This window comes from Setaria viridis, chromosome 8 (genome assembly GCF_005286985.2).
Source record: "Setaria viridis chromosome 8, Setaria_viridis_v4.0, whole genome shotgun sequence".
Taxonomy (NCBI): Eukaryota; Viridiplantae; Streptophyta; class Magnoliopsida; order Poales; family Poaceae; genus Setaria; species Setaria viridis.
Window position 1 is genome coordinate 32,465,755 of NC_048270.2, and position 27,949 is coordinate 32,493,703.

General features: G+C 46.4%; 4 protein-coding genes across 4 annotated transcripts; 3 read left to right on the plus strand and 1 right to left on the minus strand.

The window, feature by feature from the left end:
- Positions 1 to 861: 861 nt before the first annotated feature.
- LOC117834086 (dof zinc finger protein PBF) lies at positions 862 to 2,116 on the plus strand. Its single transcript, XM_034713703.2, has one exon. It carries the CDS (start codon positions 889 to 891, stop codon positions 1,789 to 1,791), a length of 903 nt encoding a protein of 300 aa, XP_034569594.2. The 5' UTR covers positions 862 to 888; the 3' UTR covers positions 1,792 to 2,116.
- A 9,586-nt stretch (positions 2,117 to 11,702) lies between these two features.
- Positions 11,703 to 13,128, plus strand: LOC117834525 (dof zinc finger protein PBF). Its single transcript, XM_034714083.2, has one exon. The coding sequence runs from the start codon at positions 12,220 to 12,222 to the stop codon at positions 13,126 to 13,128; it is 909 nt and encodes a 302-aa protein (XP_034569974.1). The 5' UTR covers positions 11,703 to 12,219.
- A 10,448-nt stretch (positions 13,129 to 23,576) lies between these two features.
- LOC117834526 (probable calcium-binding protein CML46) lies at positions 23,577 to 24,167 on the minus strand. The gene has a single exon (XM_034714084.1). It carries the CDS (start codon positions 24,165 to 24,167, stop codon positions 23,577 to 23,579), a length of 591 nt encoding a protein of 196 aa, XP_034569975.1.
- A 2,365-nt stretch (positions 24,168 to 26,532) lies between these two features.
- LOC117833538 (uncharacterized) lies at positions 26,533 to 27,893 on the plus strand. The gene is made up of 3 exons (XM_034713088.2): positions 26,533 to 27,127; positions 27,247 to 27,305; positions 27,479 to 27,893. The coding sequence occupies exons 1-3, from the start codon at positions 27,037 to 27,039 to the stop codon at positions 27,611 to 27,613; spliced, it is 285 nt and encodes a 94-aa protein (XP_034568979.1). The 5' UTR covers positions 26,533 to 27,036; the 3' UTR covers positions 27,614 to 27,893.
- Positions 27,894 to 27,949: the final 56 nt, after the last annotated feature.

Here is a 27,949-nt window from a genome sequence, read left to right on the forward strand (position 1 = left end):
AATCAAAACAAACTCGACCGTCACTCTAACTCCAATTCTTATCGAATCCTTCTCAACGCTACTATTCTTCTTCTGAGATGCTTCGATTTGTAGACATCGTACGTGATGAAATGTGCGAAACCTTCTCAATTTTTTTGTATAGCCTCCACGTATGGTATCATCACATCATGACAAATCTCATGATTTTCAGACTTCGCTTGCTTTTATTACAATTTAAAAATCATTCGGCCACACGTTCGTAGTCGTGTTTCCTGAACAAAATGTTCAAAATTTCTTTTCATTTCATGGGTCATGTCTCAAATTTGGCTAAATAACATGAATATCATTTTTCTACTCATTTTTTTCTATAATTTGAATCACTTGCAGTTCAAATTTGACTTACACCAAAAATTTCCTTGAAATACAATTAATTAAATAAATATAGCAAATAAATCCAAAAATATACCAAATTTTAACATGGAGTATCACATGTTGTATGTGGGGAGTAGAAAAAATTTCAAGGTCAAAAGAGGAAAGAAAACTTTTTTTTTTGCCGAGTGTCAAAAAAAAACACTCGGCAAAGAGGGGGGTTTGCCAAGTGTTTTTTTAGACACTCGGCAAAGCCCCGATTTGCCGAGTGTTTTTATCTTACCACTCGGCAAAGAGCTTGTTTGTCGAGTGTTAAAAAAACACTCGGCAAAGAAAAAACACTCGGTAATTTTTAGCTTTCCCGTAGTGCTAGTTTGCATGCTGCACCATTAGAATCGATCCATCACCTTCCATATCGTCCTCTCTTTTTGCTTAAAACACATGATTGTATATATATTCCTTTTTGTTGCATGCTACTCCATATATGTAGAATCTAATTTGTGCATCCTGCACTATTCTAATCTTGTGCAGGAGGCGGCAATGGTGGCATCACCATCCAGGGAGGAAGCAGCTGCAGCTAGGAACATTAAGGCAAAGCAGGAACGGCAGCAGCAGGTGGTGGCGAGCGGCGCCGACGAGCGTAAACCGCGGCCACAGCAGGAGCAGGGGCTCAACTGCCCACGCTGCAACTCCACCAACACCAAGTTCTGCTACTACAACAACAACAGCATGACGCAGCCGCGCTACTTCTGCAAGGCCTGCCGCCGCAACTGGACTCAGGGCGGCACCCTCCGCAATGTCCCTGTCGGTGGCGGCTCCCGGAAGAACAAGAAGAACCGCGCCGGGGGCTCATCCTCCTCCTCCTCGGCACCACCAGCGCCATCCTCCAGCTGCACCAACTCCAAAAAGATGAACCTCACGCAACAACTGCTGATGATGCCAACTGCGATGGCACCTATGCCAGCCGACTTCCCCAATGTGCTCCCGACATTCATGTCGACAGGCGGCGAAGGATTCGAGCTCCCCGGCAGTGACCACCACTCTGTGCCCTTCCCGCCCTTGTCTCTGCCGTCCAACCCTGGCACAATGCCATCATTACTGAACATGCTGACAGGAGGGTTTCTAGACGGCGGGATGGGGGCGCAGCCATTTCTTCCAGCGCCGCCGTCGTTTGGTGCGATGCAGCATGAGCATGCGATCATATGTGGCTCATCTGACCAACAGGTGGTGGGGCCCCTGCAGGGAGTGGATAAGGCACTCAAGCCCCCTATGGCTGCTGCTGGTGGTAGTGGGCTCCAGCAGTGGCCTTCGTCGGCAGCGCAGGAGCTGCAGGTTGTTGGTGGTGATGGCAGTGCGTTCAACAACAACAACGGCAACAACAATGGCGGAGGGGCATCAGGCGGCATCAGCGGGGTCGAGCACTACTGGCATGGATCAACCTGATGATCCATGTCGTTGTCTGATAGCTGACGTGTGTGCAGCAAAAATCACCATGCAAAGTACCATTATCATGAAGAAGAAGCGAATAAAGCAAGGGGAACCCAGCAGCCAATGCAATTCAGTACTAGTCTAGTTAATAATAAGCTAGTTTGTGGTCACGATGGCAAACTAGTCATCGTGCATCGCACATGCATTTTTCTTCATAATCTATCTCCATGCGTTAGTTCATGTATGAGCGAGTTTAGTTTCCATAATCATTGCTGGACGATTAGCTATCGTGCATTTATCGGATCATTTCATTTCCAGTGGGTATTCTCTTCGTTCCTCCGCTTCTTTGTTAATTACTTTAAAGTGTGTGTGTGTGTGTGTGTGTGTGTGTGTGTGTGTGTTTGTGTTCCACTAGCTAGCTAATAGATAATGTGGGGAAGTTTCAAAAAGGAATCTCTAGGGTTGCTTTATGCAAGGTTAATTAAATTAAGAAATACTTTTAATTATTCCTAAATATGCTAAATAAATATATGCATATGGGTTTTGGTTAAAACACTACGGGAAACCTCGAATTTGCCGAGTGTAATTACTTCGCCGAGTGTATTTTTTCGGGCACTCGGCGAAGGACCGGTTTGCCGAGTGCAATACCAAAAACACTCGGCAAACATAATACACTCGGCGAAGGACCGGTTTGCCGAGTGCCGCCAAAAAAACACTCGGCAAACACCCACAAGGCACTCGGCAAAGTTGGACACTCGGCAAACTGACGAGCACGTGACTTCCCCGTGCCGCCGCCGTCGCGACTCCGTGACGGACGTTAAGCTTTGCCGAGTGTCTACGGGGGGCACTCGGCAAAGCCATTAGTTTGCCGAGTGTCGTGATGGGACACTCGGCAAAGCCAGTAGTATGCCGAGTGCTAGGGGGCACACTCGGCATACTATAGGGTTTGCCGAGTGTCTTTTGACACACTCGGCAAAAATAATTTTTTTTTCCCTCCTCCACCCTCCAAACTTTTTACACTCTACATGTATGGTATTTGGCACTGCATGGTAGAAGGTGGACTATTTTTTGACCTGTTTGCTATATTTAATCAATTAATTTCATTTAGAGTAATTTTTTGATTTAAGTCAAATTTGAACTGCAGGTGATTGGAATAATGGAATAATATGAGTGGAAAAATCATATTCATGTTAGTGAGTCCAAATTGAGGTCTCACCCAGAAAATGAAAAGGAATTTCGAACATTTTGCTAAGGAAACACGACTACGAACGTGTGGCCAAATGATTGTTTAATTCTCAAAAATACAAACGAAGTTTGAAAATCACGAGATTTTGCAAGATGCTATGATTTCATATGTAGAGGCTGTGGTAAAAAATTGACAAGGTTTCGCACAAGTTTTGACATATGATGTTTAGAATTCGAAGCATCTCCGGAGATGATTCGTAGAAGTTGGAAGGATCCGGTAAGATTTTGAGATGAATCGATAAATGTAATTCTCATTGAGTCCAAATTTTTTTTATAGGCTATAGAGAACATAGATTGGTTCATGTCAAATTTTGGGAATTTTTCAGATCCGTTTGGTAATTTTTATTCATTAATTGCACGTATATGAATTTAATAGATATAAATTAAATATGAGCTATAAATCCATGAAATAATGGAACAATATTACTTAAAAAATGGAATACGCAATGTTTAGTGAATTTGACTAGGTTTACACAAAGTTTACATACTTTTAATTACTAAAAGTGTTGTTGCACATGCAATATAGGTACGTTTTTGCCGAGTGTCGCAGTAGGGCACTCGGCAAACACATTGTTTGCCGAGTGTCATCCCTAGGGCACTCGGCAAAGATTACCCCGGGTCCACGTGACAGCGTCAGTACGCAATTCGGGGAAAAAAACTACACTTTGCCGAGTGCCCTTGATCTAGCACTCGGCACACCCTTTGCCGAGTGCTAGATCAGGGGCACTCGGCAAAGGTTACCCCGGGTCCACGTGACAGCGTCAGTACGCAATTCGGGGAAAAAAAACTACACTTTGCCGAGTGCCCCGGACCCGGCACACGGCAAAGGGGGCCGGGTTTGCCGAGTGCCTGGGACCCGGCACACGGCAAAGGGGGCCGGGTTTGCCGAGTGCCTGGGACCCGGCACACGACAAAGGTCCGGTCTTTGCCGAGTGTTGGCACTCGGCAAAGACCCGGTGTTTGCCGAGTGCCTCCCGTCTGGCACTCGGCAAACCCGCCGTTACCCCGATGCCGTCATCCCGCATTTCATCGAGTACATCTTTTTGCCGAGTGTTTTTTGACCGTCGGCAAAATGTTTGCCGAGTGCTCGAGTTTTGACACTCGGCAAACTAGTCTTTGCCGACACAAAATTTGCCGTGTGCTCTTTGCCGAGTGTTACACTCGGCAAAGCCTTTGCCGAGTGTTTTTAGGCCTTTGCCGAGTGCCCCGGGCACTCGGCAAAGCTTCTGTTTCCCGTAGTGAAAATTTAAAAAGTTTTTTTGTGAATTATTAAAGAGACTAAGAACCAGGGTGTTACATATTCATGCTCGAACACACACGCCCACCTCAGACATGCCACACACATAAAAACATCATACCGCATTGTTGAAGAAATCAGTAGAATCATCCTATACTTTAGACAATGGGTGTGCCATATTTCCTTTGTGGTTCCACGTAAGAGTAGCTGCAAACTTTGTTTTGAGGACACAACCCCGGTGTGAAAACCCAGATTGAGCATGGTTTGAACTGCAGGCAGTGGAAACTACACCGGCCGACCACACCACTGAGCTATAAGATTTCTTGATACCTCCCAAGCCTACTGCTCTATGTAGTTACATCATACATGATAGCTTAGCTGCATGGAGAACAACCTTTGGCATTCATCAACTCATGATATATAGCTAGTGATTTTTGGACATTGTATGGTTTTCAGTTTTGATACTACTAAGAACGCTGGAGGCAGAAAGATATCATCTAGCAGTCTACTATGTATGCATGGTATGCATCCCTTTAAAATGTGCTCCTCAATTTCACTTTAGGCCAAACAAAGCAAATAAATTTTAGGATCAAATACAACCATCACTCTGTTGCGACTACGTTACGTAGTACTCCCTACATCCCAAATTACTATTTGTTTTAGCTTTTCTAGATACATAACTTTTGCTATGTATCTAGACATAGTTTATATCTAGATGCATATCAAAAGCTATGTACCTGTAAAAGCCAAAATGAATAGTAATTTGAGATGGAGGGAGCAACATGCACTCGCAGCAGAGTGATGATTGTATTTGATCCTAAAATTTATTCTACGAATAATACTAATTTTTTTTCGATGAACAGATGTGCATGGTTTCAAGTGGATCTGCAGTGGTGGCAACCGATGAGGTGAGAGCACCAGTGCATATTCTACAGTGATGATCTGCAAGTGATCACTACTACAAAAAGGCCTATCACAGCTGGACCCAAAAATAGCATCACTGCCGGATTTGGGTATAGTTGGGAAAAGGTCGGCGGTGAAACCCACCCCCTTCACCGAGGTGGTAGAACCAGCGCTGATGTCTGTTGAAAAAAAAAGGAAAAAATCCCCAGCCGGCCGCCTCCCGCCGGCACCTCCCACACACCGCCGCCGTCTGAGCCAGCTGGTCACCCTCGGGCCTCCCACCGCCGCTCTTGCCCCCGTCACCGCCTTTGTCTCCCGACGCCGCCCTTGCCCCTGTGCACCGCTGCCCTTGACCCCATCACTGAGAGAGAGAGGCCCCATACCTCGTCAGCCCGCCGTGCCTCGCCCCATGGCTCCCCTACGTTGGATGCCGATGCACCGCAGCTCCCTCGTGCCCGCATCCTCCACACATGCTGCCGCTCCTCCTCCTACGCTGCAGCTCCACCACGCCTTGCTGCGCCCTCCCGCGCTCCTTGCCTTCGCCGCTCCTTGCCCCATTGATGCTCTTCGCCACATGTGAGAGGTGAGGGGCAAGCAGAGGGGGAAGGAGAGGGGTGGTGGTGGGAGGGGTAGCGATGGGATCTGTGGATAGGGGAGAGACGGCGGGATCTGTGGACGGTGACGAGAGAGAGAGGAGAGGATTCGGCTGGGGGAGAGAGAGGGGTGGTGGGTGAGAGAATGAGAGGATGAGCGGATAAGTGTGGGGTGGGGGGACTGGGGGAGGGGCGGACGGGAGAGGGGAGTGGGCTAGGGGTGCGGACGTGAGGTCTATTGAAACTGGAATCCATAAATATTTTGGATTCAAAGCACATACCACTGCCAGTTATCACCGCCACTTCGTAATACAAACCGGCGGTGATGGTCTTTTTCACCGCCAGGTTTTACTGTAAAATCGGTTGTGATACTCTATCATCATTGGTTTTATATTAACCGGCAGTAATATACCATTGGGGATGGCTCATTTTGTAGTAGTGGATGGTGCTTGGACATGTGGTGTGAAGAAGTTACGGATATGGCTGGGAGCGCCATAAGTTTTTGCCTTGTCTTCCTGCTGGTTAACTAGCATGTGAAATTTAAGGGGCGGAATTAGTTGGTGTGTAGGGCGGGGAATCAACCGGCTTCACATATATGCACATCTAGAGTAAGGGGCCTACTACACAGTGGGCTCCATTAATGGGCTCCACTAACAAGTGCACTTTGCTCCAGTGCACGTGCGGCTTTGCAGTCAGCAAGAATTAAATCCCGGAGAAGTTTAAAGAGAAGAAGAGTAGATAATCCCGATCATGGAGAAATACTAATGTGAAGTGGACACTGGAAGGCAGTTCACTAACGGCGGCGTATAACAGGTGTGAAAAATCCCTGGGAAAAAAATTTCTGCTCGAGGTGCTCGTAAAAATCCCTGGATTGTCGTGGCCTAGGCATGCACCCGTAGCACATTCCACGTGCTCATCTGAGCCTCTGCGCGTGGCCTGCCATCCAGCCAGAAGATGATGCTGGTGGCCTCGGAAGAAGACAACAGCCACTAGTGACTGCATTAGGTTGTGTGTGAGACTGAAAGGGAAACTTTAAACCAATTCATCTAGTGAATCGACATCAATTAAAAGAGAAGGAGGACCTCGATGTTGAAAAAGATATACAATACTACTATATAAACAGTTTGTAGGCACGGATAAAATCATATTTCCAGTTCTAATTACATCAGCAGCTGCTTTTTGCAGCTACAAACCAAGCATTTGCCGGTGCAGATTTTAAACCATACCTGAAAATGGATTTCCAGGGATGGTCCGACTAAAAAATTAAAAAAAAATAGAAGGACCACACCGAGACTCTAGCCTGTCGTGGTAGCTCCCTTTCGACCCCTCCTGCCATAGCCATCCTCGTTGTCATCACTCCTAATCAAACCGCACTTACCGAATGTCCTCCACCAGCCACGGCGGTGACATCCCCACCACATTGCCTCAGCACCCACACGCTCGCCACCATCACAAGGCCGGACTGCCGCTGGCGGCCCTCCTTCTAAGCCGGCTAGACTCAAGCAATTTCGAACCCTAAACCTCATACCCGAATCGTGAACCCTAATTTCTCACTAGAGTTTGCTTGAGCTCAAAACCGCTATCACCATAGTTTGAGTCCACCTCTGTTCAGCATAAAAAAAATTGAATGCAGAAGGCTTCAAAAAGACTCGCGTACAATATAGCTTTTCCCAATTAGGTTATATATGGATCCATCAATGTATAGTAATTCAAGTAAGAATTTAACAAGGACAAGGAGGAAGGGTTGCCTTGCTTGCAGTGGAAGAAGATGATGCATGAAGACAACAATGCACCATGTCTGGATTGTTAGTGTCTACACCGTTTCTGTTGTATATGCAAACAAAAGAGGAGACCTGGAAAGATTCTCTCGATGGGCGGGCTGCAGACCATGCATGGTTCTCCCGCGAGAGAGGGGGGACCATCATGTCGTGCGTGCGTCATCATCTAGCTGCCATGCCGCGTGGTTGCTTTCACGGAAAATCGTCCTAACGTTTCCACCTCACCGGTGGCTCCATCTCCAGCAGCCCACAATATGTCCAGGTCCTCACACCATCCACCCATCCCTCTCTCTATATACAACTGAAGGCATCTCTCAGGGGCTATATCTTTCTCACTCTTCCTTCTTCCTCCCCAGTGACGAGAGGGATCAGATCGGAGGCTGTCAGTCCATTGTCAGTCCGTCCTCCATCCTCAACTCCTTGCTGGTAAGGTGTTCCACAACAGGTTTGATTTGCTTGGGTCGATCGATCATGGCTTAAATTATTTTGTGACCTCATCGATCCTTTATTAATTTGGTATATACAGTTTGGCGGAAGGAAGGATCCATGGACATGATCTCCAGCACCACCAGCAACACTAATGCGCCATCTGCTCTGCAGAACAAGCAGGTAACTACTCCATTCGTGATTTGTTTCATTATTCCTCCATTTCTCACTTTCCCTAGATACTCCCTCCATCCTTCCTTCCATATACAGATCGATCGATCTGTGTGTATTTATAAATGCTACTTCTTTTGGGTGTGGTGATGAACTAGCTCGGTCGATAACGCGTGAACATGATTTGGTTTTACCTCCCCAACTAAGAGTAGCATCATAGCTAGCTGCTAGGAGTTGAGGTGTACATCAGCACAAATACTCGATCGATAATGTATCCATGCATATTCTCCTCCATGGAGCGGATCAACTACCAAACCAATTCAAAGATGAATTAAGGCGTGGATCGATCTATCTTTTTTTTTTCTTTGGTAGTTGCATATATAAAGACCGAGGGACTAAAGATTTTCCTCCTCTAGTTTTTTCTCTATTCACTTGCAGATCGATTAATCACCGTGCATTGTTGACAAGTACTACTATATGTATATGCCTCAAAAGCCAGTAGCAAGTTATAGGATATAAGGGGAAAGATAATTTTACCCGGAATTTGTTTGTATCAGATGCCACTCCATCCTTGAGGTGATAAAACCTACATAATCGTACTTTCTCCGATTCCAGTGACATGCCAATGAGGTGAGGATTCAGTGTAGGGGCCTCGTTTTTTTGGAGTGTAGCGAGTGAAAGGGAAAGGTGCACCGATGGTAGTGATAAACAGGAACGGAGATGGGAGGTGTCAAGTCATCATCCTATAGAAGCCAATTGAGTATGTGCAATGATAAATCTGGTCAGGGGGAGCCATCGGATAAGAGGAACTAATGATTCACAGGGTGAGGGCATAATAGAGAAGGTCATGATAGTCAAGAAATTAGGTAATGCTGATGGGGGACGGAGACTCTAGGGGTGAGTTGTGGGTGGCGGCGGTAGAACGGGAGGGTAGGGATCTCGGAATCTATGGGGAGAAAGATTAGATTAAATAGGTGTAACATGGGCCGTTGGATCAAATGAATTGATGGCCCAAATTTAGGAAAAGCCCAATAACTAGATTGAGAAATTAGTGAGTTGGAGAAGTAGGCTGTTGGATCACATGAATCGACAGTCCAAAGTTTAGGACATGCCCAAATAGGTTCTGCTTGTATCCTACGGGAGGGTCGATCGGAAGAAAAGTTTGGATTGAATTGGGTAGGGGAATAAATGGGCTGTTTGATCACATGAGTTGACAGCCCAAAATTGAGGGCTTGCCCATGTAGGCTATAGCAAAATCTTATGGGAGGATCATGATCGATAAAAAAATAAGTGGGATGGAGATATGGGCCATTGGATCACATGAACTGACAACCCAAAGTATAGAATTTGCCCAAATAGGCAATGGCAGGATCCTTTGAGGGTCATCATTGATCGAGAAAAGAAGTGGGGAAGAGAAATGGACAATTGGATGACATGAATCGACGGTCCAAATTTAGGACATGCCCAAAATAGGCTATGGTTGGCTCGTAAAGGACGTGATCAATCGAGAGATAATAAGGGGGTTGGAGAAATGGGTCGTTAGATCAGATGAATTGATGTCCTGAAATCTAATCAGATGAATTGATGTCATGATCGATCGGGGGCAGAGGAGAGAGGTAGAGAAATGGGTGTTGGATCACATTAATTAATGGTCCAAAATTTTAGGATATGCCCAAATAATCTACATTTGGATCAAGGGGAGAGAGGGTGTCGTGATCGATTTGAGAGAAAATAACTGGGGTGTATAAATGGGTCACTAGGTACACGAATTAAGAATTACTAGTCCATCAACCTGTGCTCCCGCACGGGCTAATATTTTTTAGAAGCAATTGTATTTAAATTATTTATAAATTAAACTCCTAACTAATAATTAAAATTGTTTACCTACTACTCTCTTTTTTAATTAATAATTACTCAATGCACTTTTTCATCCATATTCATATTTTTTCCATTTTGTATCACACCTCCAATCCTCCATACATTATGTTTAGCATACAAATTAATATTTTTCATCGATACCTCACATACATGTATAAATGGTCTAAATGGTGGCACTCATCATGCGTATATACTTTAACTTAATATTTTTATATTAACAATGACATAAATAGGTAATTTAAAATCATATATTAATTTACTGTAATTTAAAATCATATATTAATTTACTGTAATTTAAAATCATATATTAATTTATTTTTTGACATTTTTGTATGATGCACGTGAAGATAATTAGATTAAGATTTAGGTGTTTACTTTAGGTTATTCTTATAATGACATACGTGGATAACATAGATAAAATTTTAGAATGAGATTTTAAGTTATGCTTTATAATGATGTGTATTAATTAGTAAATTGGATGAAGGTTATGGGGTTACTTTAGATTATTTCTTATAATAGCTGAGCTCGGTAATTGAAATATAGGTTTAGAGCTCATTTTTTAATATTTTCACAATAATAGTGGTGGGTAACATTTTAGAAAATATAATAGATCAATGGCTATGATTATTAGAGTTTACAGGATTGGTGTTTGCATTTTTAATTTTTATGAGAATTTGTCTCTTTTTTCTAGCTTGTCTCATGGGAACTAATGCGGAGCCTCCAATAGAAAAAAATGAGACTACATTGCTAAAAAATATTACCATAAGCTAGCTCTCGTTTGTTAAATATTCGAACACACAATGCTTATGTAGATATATACTTAATATCTTCATCCAATTGTGATAGATTTTAGTTAGTAATTACTCTATAATATTTTTATCCACATTTGTAATCTGTAACTTTTCACTTTGCATTGCAGGTATGCACTTGAATTTGTTTAATGAACCTTAAGTTTGAGATACAATTTTAGCATAGAAATCTATATTCTCATCACTTTATATCCTTATAAATGGTGACACACATCATGCGTATAGACCTTAATTATTATATCGTATATCAATAGTGCAAGATATAGACGATTTAGAATCATATATTGTTGTATATTTTTAATTAAGGTTATTTGATTCAAACGTAGAGTTACCTCATATTATTTTTAATAATGGCATGTGTGGGTAATATAGATACAAATTTAAGGGGTTACTTTAAGTTTTTTAAATAATAGTGGTAGGCAATTCGGTTGCAAATTATGGGGTTATTTTAAATATTTTTTATAATGGCATAAATGGGTAATTTTGATGAATATTAGAGGTTACTTTAGTTTATTTTATATAATGGCAGAGGTGGGTAATTTATATATAAATTTAGGGGGTTACTTTAGGCTATTTTTATAATAGCATAGGTGGGTAATTTTTTATAAAACATAATAGATCCAATGGCTATAATGATTTGAATCTATTGATTGATGGTCGGATGTTTTGCTTTTTTGTAAGAATTTCTAGAATTTCTCTCTTTTTCTAGAATGTCCACCTAGGAATCCTAGGTGGCTTCACCTGGAGGCTTCAAAAGGAACCTCCAATTAGTAATAGTAAGATGTGGGATCCTTATGGGATGGTCATGGTTGATGGAGAGAAAAGAAGTCGGGGTGAAGAAATGGGTTGCTAGATCACTTGATTTGACGGCCTAAAATTTAGGACACGTCTATACAGGCTACCATCCGATTCTACTTCTACAAGTGGGCCATGATCAATCAAAATAAAATAAATATGATGGACAGATGGGTTGTTTGATCTCATGGAATCGATGGCTTAAAATTTAGGAGATGCAATAGGCTATGGTCGGACGCTACAGGAGAGTTGTGATTGTTCCATAGAAAAGCTTGGATAAAGTGGGCTGGAAAAATGGGCCGGTGGATCATGTGGATTGGTCCAGAATTCAGGTGTACGTTGGCGGGCTGGAAATGCTCATTTTTGTAATTGGCATGCTGAAATGAGTTCATACTACATTGGTTAAATTTCCATCCATGGGCCGGAATATAAGCTAGTTTGCACGCCGCTCACCGCATCTTTATAGAATTGATCCATCATCTTGCATGTCATCCTATCTTTTTGCTTATATCACATGATTACTTATATTCCTTTTTGTTGCATGCTACATATATAAAATCTGAGTGTGCATTGTATACTCCTCTAATGATCTGGTGCAGGAGGCGGCGATGGTGGCATCACCACCTAGGGAGGAAGCTGCTGCAGCTAGGAACGTCAAGGCCAAGCAGGCATGGCAGCAGCAGATGGCGGCGAGCGGCGGTGGGGAGCGTAAGCCGCGGCCGCAGCAGGAGCAGGGGCTCAACTGCCCGCGCTGCGACTCCACCAACACCAAGTTCTGCTACTATAACAACAACAGCATGACGCAGCCGCGCTACTTCTGCAAGGCTTGCCGCCGCAACTGGACGCAAGGTGGCACCCTCCGCAAGGTCCCCATCGGCGGCAGCTCCCGGAAGAACAAGCAGAGCCGCGCCGGGGGCTCCTCCTCCTCCTCCTCCTCGGCACCACCAGCACCATCCTCGACCTCTAACGACTCCAACAAGATGAACCTCACGCAACAACTGATGATGATGCCTACTACTACGACACCTATGCCCGCCAACTTCCCCAACGTGCTCCCGACGTTCATGTCAGCAGGCAGCGGCAGCTTCGGCGAGCTCCCCGGCAGTGACCACCACTCCCTGCCCTTCCCACCATTGTCTCTGCCTTCCAACCCTACAGGCACGATGCCATCTTTAGTCGGCATTCTTAGAGGAGGGTTTCCTGATGGCGGGATGGCGGCGCTGCCATTTCTTCCGGTGCCACCTTCATTTGGTGCGATGCATCAGCATGGGCATGGGATGATGGGTGGCTCATCTGACCAACAGCTGGTGGGGCCCCTGCAGGGTATGGATCAGGCACTGAAGCTCCCTTTGGCTGCTGCTTGCGGTAGTGGGCCCCAGCAGTGGCCGTCGTCAGCAGCGCCGGAGCAGCAGGTTGTTGGTGGTGATGGCCGTGCGGACAAGAACAACAACAACAATGGCGGTGGGGCATCAGGCAGCAGCAGCGGGGTCGAGTACTACTGGCATGGATCGATCTGATCATCCATGTCGTCGTCTGATCGATCATGATCAATAAAAAAGAAGAAAATAAAGGAAGGGAAACCCAGCAGCCAATGCAACTCAGAACTAGTAGTACTGGTCTAGTTAATAATTAGCGAGTTTGTGGTCATGATGGCAAAATAGTCATCGTGCATCACACATGCATTTTTTTCTTCATCATTTCCATGCGTTAGTTCATGTATGGGAGAATTTAGTTTGCATATTCAATTAGATAATTGCATTTATAGGATAATTTCATTTCCAGTGGATGATATTCCCTTCATTCCTCCGCCTCTTTGTTAATTAGTTTAAAGATTTTGTTGTGTACCCTGGTCTCTTGATCGACGAAGTGGGCTGTGTGTTACACTACCTAGCTATAGATAATGTATGAACGACATGTCTAGAAGAGGGAGCAGGGCACTGGGTGAGAAAGAGAAGAAAAGTTAGAAAGAGCAGAGGGCTTAGCAGTCCGGAAACCCAGATTGTGCCAGCCCGCGATGGAAAGTGGATAAAAGGGCCACGTGGGCCGGGTTAAGGAGGAGTAGAGATTTCATCCCAAAACTAAATTCGGGTTTAGGGATAGATTTAGGGGGCTTGTGAGGTATTGGGTTTTGTTATCATCAAATTTGTTTAAGTTATGGGAATTAGACAGGTCTAGGATTAGAAGCAATCAAATGCAACACAAGTATTAGGGGTTGCTTTATGAAAGGTTAATTAAATTAAGAAATAATTTTAATCATTCCTAAAGATGTTAAATAAATATATGCATATGGGTTTTGGTTACAAATTTTAAAATATTAAAATTTTAGTGAATTATAAAAGAGACTAAGAACCAGGGTGTTACATGTTCACGCACAAACACACACGCCCACCTTAGACATGCCACACACATAAAAAAAAACATGCCTAAAAGGCCACAACAGATGAAAACTATCGAAGAAATCACTAGAATGACAGCTTAGCTGCATGGAGAACAATCTTTGGCAGTCATGAACTCATGATATGGGATAGCCAGTGATTTTTGGACATTGTATGGTTTTCAGTTTCGATGCTACTAAGAAGGCTGGAGCCAGAAGGATAACGTCAGTCTACTATATATTGTTATGCATCCCTATAAAATGTGCTCCTCAATTTCACTATAGGTTATAGTGTTGTATTGCCAAACAGAGTATCTCAAGTTGTCTTCAGTGCACCACATAGCTCCATTCTTCAATTTTTCTACGCTGGAAATGTGTGTACAAGATTCATTTACGTTTTCAAGCTACTAGTCTTGTAATTTTTCTACTCGATTCTAAACAAAGCAATAAATTTTAGGATCGAATACAATCATCAATCTGCTGCGAGTACATGTTACGTACTAACGTCTAATAATATATAGAAACATTATAGCGTGCTCTCTATTTTTGTGGTGCAATCTCTGTCGTTGTACTAACAGATGCTACACAATTACTGTATGCACTACCGGAATGCCCAGGTTTGCTGTCTAATAATGCCTACGTCAAAAAAATTATGCTTTGGTGTTTTTTTATATCTGCCAATGCCTACATCAAAAAATTATTCAAAATCATCCTAGTAAAGTTGAATTGATTTCCTGACACTCAGATTAGCACTAGTCTTGCCCATCAGCCTGAACAGCTAACCACAGGGTATTATCATGTAATTACTATTTCACCCTTTCAATCTTAAGAAATCACCCTTCCTACGCGTATGTGAAGAAATAAAAAAATAGCTTACCCTCCTTTTCTCCATGGTGAAGATAAAAAAACACAACTTCGTTTGCAGAGAAGATCGAAACAACTTTCTGGGATTCACCAGTCGCCTTTGAGAAGTGTTATTTTATCTTTTCTATCATAGATGTATAATTAGATAGTTCTTATTAGCTGGACTAGGAATACAAGTTTTTTTGTTGACAATTTTTCATGATCTGTTCCAAGTGTATAGACTGTTTGTTCCTTATGCATAAAAGTTTTGTTCCATCTAAATAATTTATTTGTTCTAGTAAAGTAGTTCTTGCCTCGCAAGCCATGCGTACAAATTTTGTTCCATGAGTATTTTTATCATTTGTTTCATGTGTACAAGCTAGCATTTTATTCCTTCTATATGAAATTTTATTTCACCCGAACAAGCTTTTATTCTATTTAGACAGTTCTTATGCTCCTTGGCAAGAGCTACAGAACAATGAGATCACTGGAAAATATTGATGATCTAAGATATATGAAATTATGGAAATGGAAAAGGGAAGATTCATTTACATGAACAGCACTGTATGAAGAGCTAATAATTAGCTGACAATTCCTCGCTGTATGAAGAGCGCCATTGACAATCCATGACATTCATAGCACTGTATGAAGAACTAATATTTATACTCCAAATGACACCAGCTCAACATGAAGCAGAACACCTGTTATGGTCGGCATACCATATAGAAGGCGCCGGCAGCAGCCCCAGGCGCCCCAGGGCAGCAGCCCAGTTAGTTAGAGTCTTATTCGGATAAGAAAGAGTTGATTTAGGCCTTTGTTTGGCCAATGAGTAATCGGCTAGGATTCTCCTTTGTAGTTGGGGTGATATATAAACCCAATTGTATGTAGTAGGGAATTAGGCAAGCAATAATATCAAAGGTTGCCTAGCTCTTCCATGTTTCCCTCGCCTCCCCGTCGCGCCAGCTTCAAGCCCCGACCTCCTGTTTCCCATCACTACTTCCTACGCAACAGGCACGCCCTACCAATCTGGTATCAGGGATGTCGGGTGCCGATTCATCTGACGTAGACAGCGCCGTTGCCGCCGCTTCCGCCAATACACAGCCAGATGGTGGCAAGTCCATCTTGCTTGCCATTCAACGCCAATTGGCAGACATCTCCAAACAACTCGCCGCTCAACACCTTCACATCGCTGAGGTGGAGAACCGCCCTACCGATTCTGCTACTCTTTAGATTGCTCGTCCGTTTGGCATGCCCAACGACGGCAGTCTGCCGCCCGCTTCCACCGTCGTCGCCCCCACATGTTCCTCCACTTGCGCGTTCCCAGCACGCCTCCATCTTGAACGTCCAGTTCCCCCCCTCTCCATCACCTGTGCCACACTTGCCACCGCTACCACTGCCTACTGCCGCCAATAACCTTCTTGTCCCGGGTCCGTTGGTTGCTGGGCTGGCCGTTCCTCGCTTCCACAAGCTTGAGTTTCCCACCTTTGACGGCAAGGAAGATCCCTTCAGCTGGCTCAACGATGTGAGCAATTTTTCCATGGCCAAAGCACCTTGGAGGAGGATAAAGTCTAGCTGGTGTCGTATCACATGACGGGGATGGCCCAAACTTGGTACTTCATGCTGGAACGCGACTCTGGGCCTCCGTTGTGGTCTGATTTCAAGGAGTTGTGCAATCAGGACTTCAGTCCACCTCTCCGAAGCAATCCTTGGGCAAGTTGGCACAGCTGCAATTCCGCTCCACGGTGGCCGAGTACCAGGAACACTTCCTTGCCCTTCTGTGCCACGCTGATCGTCTGGCGCCTCATCAACAGGTGCAGCTCTTCATGGCTAGCCTCCCGGAGCGGATTCGTATCGATGTTGAGCTCCAGAACCCCGAGGACCTGCAAGTGGCCATGTCGTTGGCATAGGCTTATGAGCACCGTTCCCAGGCATCGGAGGGTTCCACACCGAGCCGGCCACCTCGCTCGTCAGCCTGGCCTTCCTTCCCTACCCCAGCGGCTTTGCACGGCACTACCCTGACATCTACACCAGCAGCACCGTCTCCTACACCGCAGGGCGCTTCCATCCCGCCGCATCTGTTCCGCCGGTTGTCCCCGGCCGAGCTCCTGGACCGCCGCAAGCAGGGCCTCTTCTATAACTACGATGAGCAGTATGTCCACGGCCACTGCTGCCAGCGCCTCTTCTACATTGGGGTCGCAGACTATGATGACGATGAAGGGATGGAGTTACCTGATCAGGAAACGGATGATGCCACGCCGACTATCTCCCTCCATGCGTTCAGGGGCATCCGGACCGAGGATACGATGCAGCTCCAAGTTCTTGCGCGCCCTTCTAGACTCCGACTCCACCCACAACTTCGTCGACATCATTGTCGCCTGTCACTTGGGCATGCCCATTCGTCCATGTACAGGTCTGCGCATCGGCATTAGCTAACGGCGACAAGATTATTTGTGAAGGCTGTGCCCTAGATGTCCCTATCACCATCGGCATGGAAGCTTTCTCCATCAACTACTACGCCATTCCATTGGGCTCCTTTGATGCGATTTTGGGGGTGGAATATCTCCGCACTTTGGGTCCGATCTTGTGGGACTTCGATGATCTATGTATGGCTTTCTGGCGTGGTGACCGCCGAGGGTTTTGGAAAGGGATTGAATCAGCCAAGGATGACATTCAGGAGCCCGCGGTGTGCGCCGTTAGTGGTGCTGGTTCTAATTTGATGGATCACCTACTGCTGGAGTTTAGCACCGTGTTTGATGAGCTGTCGGGATTGCCTCCGGCACGCGCCTATGATCACCACATTCACTTGTTGCCTGGCATAGCATCGGTGGCAGTCTGGCCTTAAAGATACCCACAGCTTTAGAAGGACAAGTTAGAGAAGCAGTATCATACGATGTTAGAACAAGGCATTATCCACCCGAGCACCTCGGCATTTTCAGCACCTGTATGGCTTATGAAGAAGCCAGATGACACATGGCACTTCTGCGTGGATTATCGGGCACTCAACTCAGTGACTATCAAGGACAAGTCCCCTATTCCGGTGGTGGATGAGTTACTGGATGAGCTGCGCAGTGCCCGTTTCTTCACCAAGCTGGACCTTCATTCGGGCTATCATCAAGTTCGTGTCCACCCGGACAACATTGAGAAGACAGTGTTCCGTACACACCATGGTCACTTCGAGTTTTTGGTGATGCCATTCGGTTTGACCAACGCACCGGCGACCTTCCAGAGTCTCATGAATGAGGTGCTTCGCCCGTTCCTCTACCGCTTTGTCCTTGTGTTCTTTGATGACATCTTAATCTACAGTGCTACTTGGGTGAAGCATTTGCAACATGTTCATGCAGTCCGCGTCGCGCTCCGCACCAACTCCCTCTTTGCCAAGCGCTCAAAGTGTTCATTTGGGGCTACATCCATCGCCTACCTTGGCCATGTCATCTCGGGGGATGGTGTGGCCATGGACACAGACAAGGTGGCAGCCGTGACAACTTGGCCGACCCCACGGTCAGCCCGTGGCCTCCGCAGTTTCCTCGGCCTCGTGGGGTATTATTGCAAGTTCATCAAAGAGTTCAGGATCATCACCAAACCATTGACTAAGTTGCTGTGCAAGGAGGGTTTGCTATGGTCCACTGAGGCTGAAACAGCCATGTCCGCATTGAAGAAGACGTGTCCACAGCTCCTGTTCTGCAACTGCCCGCATTTGACAAAGAGTTCCTGGTGGATTGTGATGCTTTGGGTCCAGGTTTGGCGCCATTTTGCACCAGAGGGCCAGGCCTATAGCGTTCTTCGGTGGACCATTTGCTTCTCGTCACTTGAAGATTGTGGCATATGAGCGAGAACTAATTGGATTGGTCAAGCTATGTGCCATTGGCGGCCGTATCTTTGGGGCCACCGCTTCATCATCCACACTGACCACTACAGTCTCAAATATATGCTAGACCAGCACCTCTCTACTATCCCTCAAAACCAATGGATCAGCAAGCTGTTTGGTTACGATTACGCAGTCGAGTACCACCCCGGCCGCCTGAACACGGTGGTTGATGCCTTATCACGCCGTGATGCTCTGGAGACAGCTGTGCAGGCAATTTTTGGACCATCTTTTTAGTTATTGGCTGACATCAAGTATAACACCGAGAAGATAGATGAGTTGCATGGCACCCGTAATGACATACTTGCTAGCCAGTTGGGAGATCCTTGGAGTGTACAGGATGAGCTGGTTCTCTATGGCGGGCGCATTTTTCTTCCTGATGGTTTTGAGCATGCCCGCAAGGTGCTCCATATGGCGCACACGGTCGGTCATGAGGGGATTCAGAAGACCCTCCAGCAGCTGCGTACTAACTTCCATATTCCCCGTGACCGATTCCTGGTTTGTGAGTTTGTGTGGTTTTGTTCCATATGTCAGCACAACAAGACGGAAACACTACAGCCAGCAGGACTGTTGCAACCACTGAATGTTCCATCGCGTGTTTGGGCGGACATCGCCATGGATTTCATTGAGGGGCTTCCCAAGGTTCACGGGAAGTCTGTCATCCTCACCGTTGTGGATAGATTCTCCAAATATGCGCATTTCATCACCCTCAGTCATCCATATATTGTTGCTTCCATGGCCAAGGCATTTTTTGAGGATATTGTCCGGCTGCATGGGTTTCCGGAATCCATCATCAGTGACCGTGAACCGGTTTTCACAAGCATTGTGGCGGGAGTTGTTTAGACTTGCCGGTGTGAAATTGAAGATGAGCACAACATTTCATCCACAAATAGATGGCCAATCCGAGGTGGTCAACAAGACGATTGCTATGTATCTTCGGTTTATCACTGGTGATCGTCCCCGGGCATGGGTTACTTGGCTGCCTTGGGCAAAATATTGTTACAACACGTCCTTCCATTCATCCCTCTGAACATCCCCGTTTCAGGTGGTGTATGGTCGACCACCTCCGGCCATGCTGCCTTACTCGCTAGGGACAGCAACACTGCCCGCGGTGGAGGAGTTGCTGCAAGAACACAACATATTTATAGCTAAAGTTCGTGATTGGTTGCTACAAGCACAGGAGTACTCCAAGCGCTACTACAATGACCATCAAAGGGAGCTGCAGTTCGATGTTGGTGATTGGGTGTGACTGCGCCTTCTTCATCGCCAAGCCCTGTTATTGGTTGATCGCCCTAAAGGCAAGTTGGGGCCCTGGTATGCAGGACCATTTCAGATTGTGGAGCGCATTGGCGAGGTCGCCTATCGGTTGCGCCTTCCTGCTGGTGCCCAAATTCATGACGTGTTCCATGTGGGGCTCCTCAAGCGGTTCCATGGTGATCCGCCGGCACAGATGCTTCCACTTCCTGCACTGGAAAATGGCCGCTTCCTTTCCCTGTCAGCCAAGGTACTACAGGCTCGTGTTCGGTGCGGCATTTGGGATGTTCATGTTCAGTGGGCTAGCATGGATGCGAGTCAGGCCACTTGGGAACCTCTGGCGCAGTTCAAACAATCCTTTCTGGAGTTTCAGCTCGAGGACGAGTTATTTGCCGAGGCAGGGAGAGATGTTATGGTCGGCATACCATATAGGAGGCGCCGGCAGCAGCCCAATTAGTTAGAGTCTTATTAAGTAAGATAGAGTTGGTTTAGGCCTTTGTTTGGCCAAAGAGTAATCGGTTAGGATTCTCCTTTGTAGTAGGGGCGATATATAAACCCAATTGTACTAGGAAATTAGGCAAGCAATAATATCAAAGGGATATCGTTGTCCAGCTCTTCCACGTTTCCCTCGCCTCCCAGCTCGATGCCGTGCAACCAGCACGGCGCCTCCCCATCGCGCCAGCTTCAAGCCCCGACCTCCTGTTTCCCATTGCTACTTCCTACGCAACAGGCCACGCCCTACCAACACCACTGACATTCTGAATTATTATGCAGCTTACAGACTTGAGAAGCTAAATGAGAACATTTGGAGTATAAATAGCCATCATCCAAAACAATTGTATGAAACTACTTTCATCAGGAATTTGCCCTCTTTGGTTCTGGTTCAGGACGCAAGTTGTTTAATTTTTCTACACTGGAGTGCTAATAATACAAACTTTAGGATCATATGTAGAATACTAAATACTTATATATTTTTTTTGAAATGAACCAGGCAGGAGAGCTATCGATTATGTTTAAAAAAAAAGATAAAGCCCAGATTGGACGAAAACAATAAAAAGAAAAAACAACAACAAACACCGGGAGGTTGGATTGGGTCATCAAGACGTGCCGCACCACGCAATAGCACTCAACTCAACTAAACAACACATCGGTCGGTTGGATTGGGACATCAACACGCGCCGAACTCAACACATCTCTAGTGGATTTGACTCCACCCGACAACGGTAGCAGAAACAAAGCTTACCGTGGCACCCACCAACATTCACGCTCATGTAGTCACCGAAACCTCTAGGCATGATCCTGCGTCGATAGGGAACCTGATAGAAGCAAACTGCACCACACCGAGAAGGCTACTGCCGTGCGGGACCCTCCGCCAAAGTGCCGCTGCAAACACCACACTCCACCTGACAGAGTGATACCACCGAATTCGGACTTCTCTCAGGCTGCCTCGCAGTTGCCACCATGATAACACAACGCACGGGGGTCTCGCCACTTCCGTCGTCGGACTCCACCTCGCTCTCATCGCCTCGAAGAAACACCGTGCACGGGGGTCTCACCACGCCCGCCATGGTACACCACGTCATGGAGTCGGCTTGGTTCGAGTCTAAGGTGGCTATTTGAGCGATTTAAGTATCGTGGCCATTCCTGACTTGATCTAGGCGATTTTGCGTTTATTTTGTCATCGTCAGGGTGGGGAGCAATGTTGCCCCGCTTCCCCATATCTCCATCAATTAGCCGAACCGCCGCCACGGGTCGGCCTCGCCTCATTGCTTCACCTGCGCACATAGCCTCCGCCGCCTCATCAGCGAGCCAAAGAACTCGCTTGTGCCATCTTCTGATGATTTACCGCACCGGATGGCCTAGCCAAGCTGAGGAACCTGCCGCAGTCCGCTACAAGCCTAGTCATCCCACGATGCCATTGCCGCAAGCGCCATCCTCCGACGTAGTCCCACGCCACACTGACAGTTGCCAATCAATGCCAACCGCCACAGTTTGCTGCAAGCAGCCAAATTCGACAACCATGCGACAACCCCTGGCTACCACCATAACTGCGATCGCCTCCACGTGGGCTCTGCAATACCCATTCAGCTTGCCACACGGTGGGATTGCTGCCACCGGCTGCTGCCACCATGACCAATGGACCAGCAATGCCTCAAGCCGAGTTGGGTCTCTAGAGACGATACCTCCAAGGAGGGCATGACGCCAATGGCGCCGCCGTCGCTCATCCAAGATCTAGACAAGGTTTTCATTCAGAGAAACCCTGTGCAGCAGGGTTGTAGTTCCAACATGACGCCCCCGATGGGGAAACGACGCCCTAGGGTGCCACCGTCATCTCCACTAGTACGAAGCCAGCGAGGGCTTTCGCCGGAGCATCCCAACCCCTCATTGCACGGTCACGGCTCAGCACTCCCAGACCATAGCCACGGCAGCCTAGTTGGGGCGGCGCCGCCGCCGTACCTCCATCTCCGTTCCGGTCGACGCCCAGAGGCGCTACCACTCGACCTCCGCTACTCGCACACGGCCACCACCCCAGCGTCGTCGTGCATCTCCTCGGGGCATCGCCACACTACGCCCCAAGCCTCCTCCACGCTGCAAGCCCACCATCCAACCACCACTCCCCACGTGGAGCGCCTCCGCGTGCAGCCTCCACCGCTCGCTGCCCACGCGCAACGCCTCTGCACGCTGGCTTCAGCCCACCACTGCGCCTGCGAGCCACCGTGCCCTAGATCTAGCGCGCAAGCCTTCTTTCACCGTCGCCACCTACTTCCATGGCCAGCTACTGCGTGCCTCCATGCCGTTGTCAGCCCTAGCCGACCGACTCAAATGCGGCGCGTCACGCCCGGCGGCCGCCGGCATGCAGCCACCACACCCCGCGCGGGCCACTGTCTTGCTCCTCGCGTCCATCCTACAGCCATTACCTCACTCGCCCAGACGTCGATGCCGCCCCCGCACATGAGGCTCGGCCACCCAGGCAGCGGCCCTCGCTATGCCGGGCGGGAGACGCCGGCTTGGGTGGGGGAGGCCACCGCCACCGTGCCAGATGGTGGATCCGACGCCGTGGGCACTGGATCCAGCCTCACCGGCCCCGCCGCGTGCCACCTCACGGTTGCTCCCTCGAGCAGCCATGGCGGCCGCGCCCGCCAAGGGATGAAGGAAGAGACAAAGGTGCCATCCTCGCAAGCCGCGTGGGCTTCCGTTGGCTGGCTCGGGCGGCAGCACAGCCGTGGGAGGTGGAGGAAGGGGCGGCGGCGTGGCGGTTGCATCCGGCCGTGTCGCTCACGTGGGAGCAACGCGGGGCCCCTCACTGCCGTGTTACAAATAAATACTTATATCTTAGTTAAATATATTGTGTTCCATTGCTCAGTAATAAGGTCATGTGCCAAAGTTGTATTTTTGTAACCATTTTAGATGTGCAAAATGCCCAGGTACGATGAAGTTTGCATTCATGGAACTGAACAATTGTTTTTCTTGTCATTGACTAAACTTAACACGGTAAAATGTGATTGTAGAACAAAATAAACATCCATTTTTCCTGCTAAATTGCAAAACGAAATCTCAGCATCCTGTTCTGCATATCATCAATCTTTTGGCTTCTGGAACATGGAAGCAAACACACACGTACACGAACTGGGTTAGCAAATGCCAGCCTCCAAAACTTTGGTGAACTCTGCCATATCTATTCTCCTGTCCTTATTCGTGTCATATTTGGCAATCATCTGCTCACACTCATCCACCCCAACACCTTCCCCTAGTCCTAGACTCTGGAGCACTCGCTCCAAATCCGACGCGTCAAAATACCCATCATGGTTGTGATCAAACACCAAGAACGCCTGCCATACCTCCTGCAAGCTGGGTTCATCCTCATCGAAAATCCTAGCAATAGAGTCATTGCCAATGGACTTGCCGACCATGCTGTTTTCTTGACCAAAATCCTGGCCTATGTTTCTCATCACGACGTTTATATCATCATGTGTCAACTCCATATCATTGCCCTGATTCTTATTCCTTGTCTTGGTTACTTCTTTTTCAGTGAGAATTGATTCCTGTACCGCCTTTTCAGCAGGACTATGGTTGCAGTTGCAGGATTGGCATGAGCTGGGGAGGAACATATTGAACATTGAGATGCACCAGGCGAGGAACTCGAGGAAGAGGATGATACCACATGGTTCTTGCAGAACGGATTCCAAATAGTGGCCTGTTGTAGTGGCTACTGACTTCTCCATTGGCGTCGCCTCGTAAGCTTCTGAGCTCTGAAAGTTCTTGTTGTTTTGGTGAGACTAAGCTGCTGTCAGAGAAAAAAATGGAAGTTAGCAAATGCAATGGGAGAAGGGAGATGTAGCAACGGAGGTTATATAGGAAACTAAAGGTCTTGATGAGCTGTTGTTGGTTGTTGTTTCAGCAGAATTAATCTGAAACATCGAAGCAGATGACAAGATGTTTCCTCTCTGAAATTACGTGTGGAACGATAGGAGACAGCAAGATGGTCTTGACCGACAGATTCAGAGTCTATGGTCTTGGTTGATTTCAGAAAAAAAAATTTGGTCTTGGTGCTTGTACTTTCTCGTAACCTTCTTCAAACTGACAGTTGAAGCTTCCTGGAAAGTGAGGAGTGTAGAACTTTATTCTCTCTTTCTCACACAGAGCCTAGTCTGTGCATAATATTTTTTTTTCTTCTGAGATTCTTTTCATCTAAGCGCTGATGTTATGCTATGCTAGTTTGAAGACAATGTTAGATATGACGTGGCTCCGGAGTTGTGTTGATGTTGGGAAACAGAGTAACACATCTTCAGCTCATGGACTGGTTCTCTTGGATTGGGAAGGACCGTGTAGTGACTTAGAAAAAAGATGCAAACTTAAATTTGGTCGGCTGCAAGTTTGTTTTTTCTTTCTTTTTAGATACAAATATGTTTTTCCATAGAGAAAAAGAGTGGGAACCATTAAAAATGTGGGGGCACATGTGAGGTATTTCCCCTCCATCTTCTTTCTTCTCTATTTCTTCTTCTGTCTCATGTCTCTTCCTTGTAGTTTTCAAAAAACAAAAGTCTCTCCCTTGTTTTTGTAATGTATCCCGTTAAAATAGTTGAGGGAGCATTCATTTCTTGAATTTCCTTTTCTCTTTTATCAAGTTAGAATACTTAAAGACACATAATAATAAATCAGACTCAAGTAAGAGTTGAAGAGGATATGAAAGGGTCTCTAGACTAGTGGTTAGAGCACCTAAGTAGCATCCAGCAGCCTCAGGTTCGACTCTATGTGGAAGCAAATTAAATAGGTTTAGAATAAAAAAATTATAAAAAAAATATGTTGGGCTTCCTCAGACTTCGGTAAAAAAAATTGTAAGAGGATTAAATGGATTTCCCTTTTGTTTTCTCATGAGAAGACAGATTGGCACCTCTGGGCTGGATTGGGCTGGAATGGCCTTTTCTCTCTGTATTTCCTCAGATATAATTGCAAATCCGTGTATGAACAGTCTTAGACATTTTTTCGGTAGAATCATTGCAGTGGCTGTCTAGAAAACAAATAAAACCAGAAGCTCTGTTCGTGTTTGAATTACGAAGAAGTACAATGACTGGGACGAAATTGTCCAGAAGTTGCAGGAAAGCCAGTATTTCTTTGGTAAGACCAAGACTCAAGACCTGGGAGGCTGAGATAAACATTTCGTCCTTAAACTATAGCAACTTCTTCACGCTGTCGTCTTTTCTAATACGTACTTGTTCAGTTGTTCTTCCCTGCAAGGTCAATCAGGATCAACTGCTTCAATTTCTTGATCAACTTGACTCTGTAAGTTTGGAGGCTTCTGCTATTGGATAGACTGTAAGAGTTGAACGTGCGGTCGTCTTCTCATTCATTTCTCTTTCACTTCACATGAAAACGTGTCTTCTACGTTCAAGTCCGTCATCTGCTTTCCAGAGAAATGACAAGTCGATTGCATGGACACTGTCTCAAGTCTGAACGAAGTGTTAAAAAACAATCAATTGCTGCTTTTGGGTGTCCTAAACAAGATGCTAATGCACGTGACTCATCAAAATGGTGAAATTCAATGGTAACATCTACCCACTGTCATATATCAATTGGCACTTTATTTCAACCCTTCCACTACTTCGACCAAAGTTTCTACCTACTGCATGTTCCTGAAGTTTCACTGAAGACAAACTTTGACGTCAGAACTCAAGAAGACCTTTTTTCATAGCTGTCAAGCTCCAATTGAGGCGAGCTAACTCGATGATGAGTTTGTTAAGTACTGTTTTTACTTGATCAGATAGGGTAAATTAGGTTTAGTGGAGGCTCACAAACTATCTATTTGAGTGCTGAATCCACGATGTGATTAAACTAGGCAAATGAACCTTCGTTAGTTTAGTACAAGTCTGCGGCCCACACTGCCTGCATCAGGATGTGAAAAGCCGCCGGTACCGGATTGGTGGGAAGCTGAGCTGAGGCACAGTCCTCAAGCAGCAGCAGAAATTGCCAGCATCATCTGCGCCATGTCAGCATCCAATATGCAAGCAATAGCATGCATGGTAGTACCCCGATAAGATCCCCTCTTGATCACAGTTTTCCCGTGTAAAACTCTTTTAAATTCACTCCCAATCTTGCCATTTCTTGCCAATCATGTGCGCCTTCCATGTCCTCTTTTTGCCATCTTTTACATGACATGAATCTTCTCGCACCGCCTTTTCGCATGCCGATCGAGGAAATTCGGTTTGCTTGCGTTTCGATCGGAGCCCCTGCCGATGCAAATGCGCAAGAACCAACGCATGTGGATCGATTGGTCATCACTGAAGTAATTGAGGAGCTTTAGCAGGCCTATTGCCGGAAACGCTCACCAACTTTTTCTAGGTATAGTCATAGAAAAAGCTCATCCAGCGTGCTAATGAGGCACTTTGCTCTCCGAAAAGCCGCCTATATAGAGAAGATGGGCTACAGCTACACACCATCATGGATGCCGCTTCAGAATCCTCTATCATCTTCTTCCACACTGGAATCGCTATAAAATAGGTGAGGATCCAGAGCTCCATGTGAGCTCCATGGATGTAGAAGAACAGTGAGTAAAGAGCACAAGAATTGTTTCAAGAAAGCCTGGAGAAGAGAGAGATGGCGATGCGCCTGGCCATGGTCGCCCTCGCCTTGTGCTGCTGCCTCATCCACGCATCAAGCGCTGCTGCTGATACTTCGTTTTCTCCAGGTAACCTTCTGGATCTTCCGATCCGTTCTCCATTATCAAAAAATTTCAAAAACGAAAACTGCTGTCCTCTTTTGTGCCTCAGTTCTGAAGATTTTTGTTTCTCATGCACCTTGGCACAGGATTGAAGGTCAAGCAGGATACCAGAGCAGCTCCGCCTTCGTGCGGCGCAGACGATCAGGTGACTTGATTTGATTTGATCTATATACCAGCCTTCTCAACTTAGATCAACAACAAATTTTTAGGATCTGTGATGGTAATTTGGTGAATTGTTATGTGCTCCGGCCCTGTCAGTAGTTTCAGTAGTGCTTCGTTTGCCAGGTGCAACTCTGACATGATTCTTTGGTCCTTCAGGCCGTCCTGGCGGTAGAGGCGGAGGCGGCCGGCGACGGCGGCGCCGGCGGGAGGATGGATCTGGAGCTGGAGGACTACCCGGGCTCCGGCGCCAACGCCCGGCACTCGCCGTGGGGCCAGGAGCGGAGGAACTGATGAGCTCTCCTCCTGCATTCGCGTGCAGAGAGGAATGGAGCAGAGACCAGAGAGCGCACCTTCTTCAGACTTGAGAGTTTTTGGAGTTTATACTACTGTAATACACGACTACCGTATCTGTACCGTAACCCCTTCACACGTTAGTCCGTATATGTACACGCTGTCAGTTATACATAAGGGTTTGGAATGAGTGTGACAAATCAACGAGGGAGGCCAACCAGAAGTCGTTATTTCATATAGAACTTATTTCTTTTTGATACAAGGATTTACGGTTCTCCTATATATTTGGAGTATATTTTTGGAGCGGAGGTCGATCGTACGAAAAATATTTTTTGG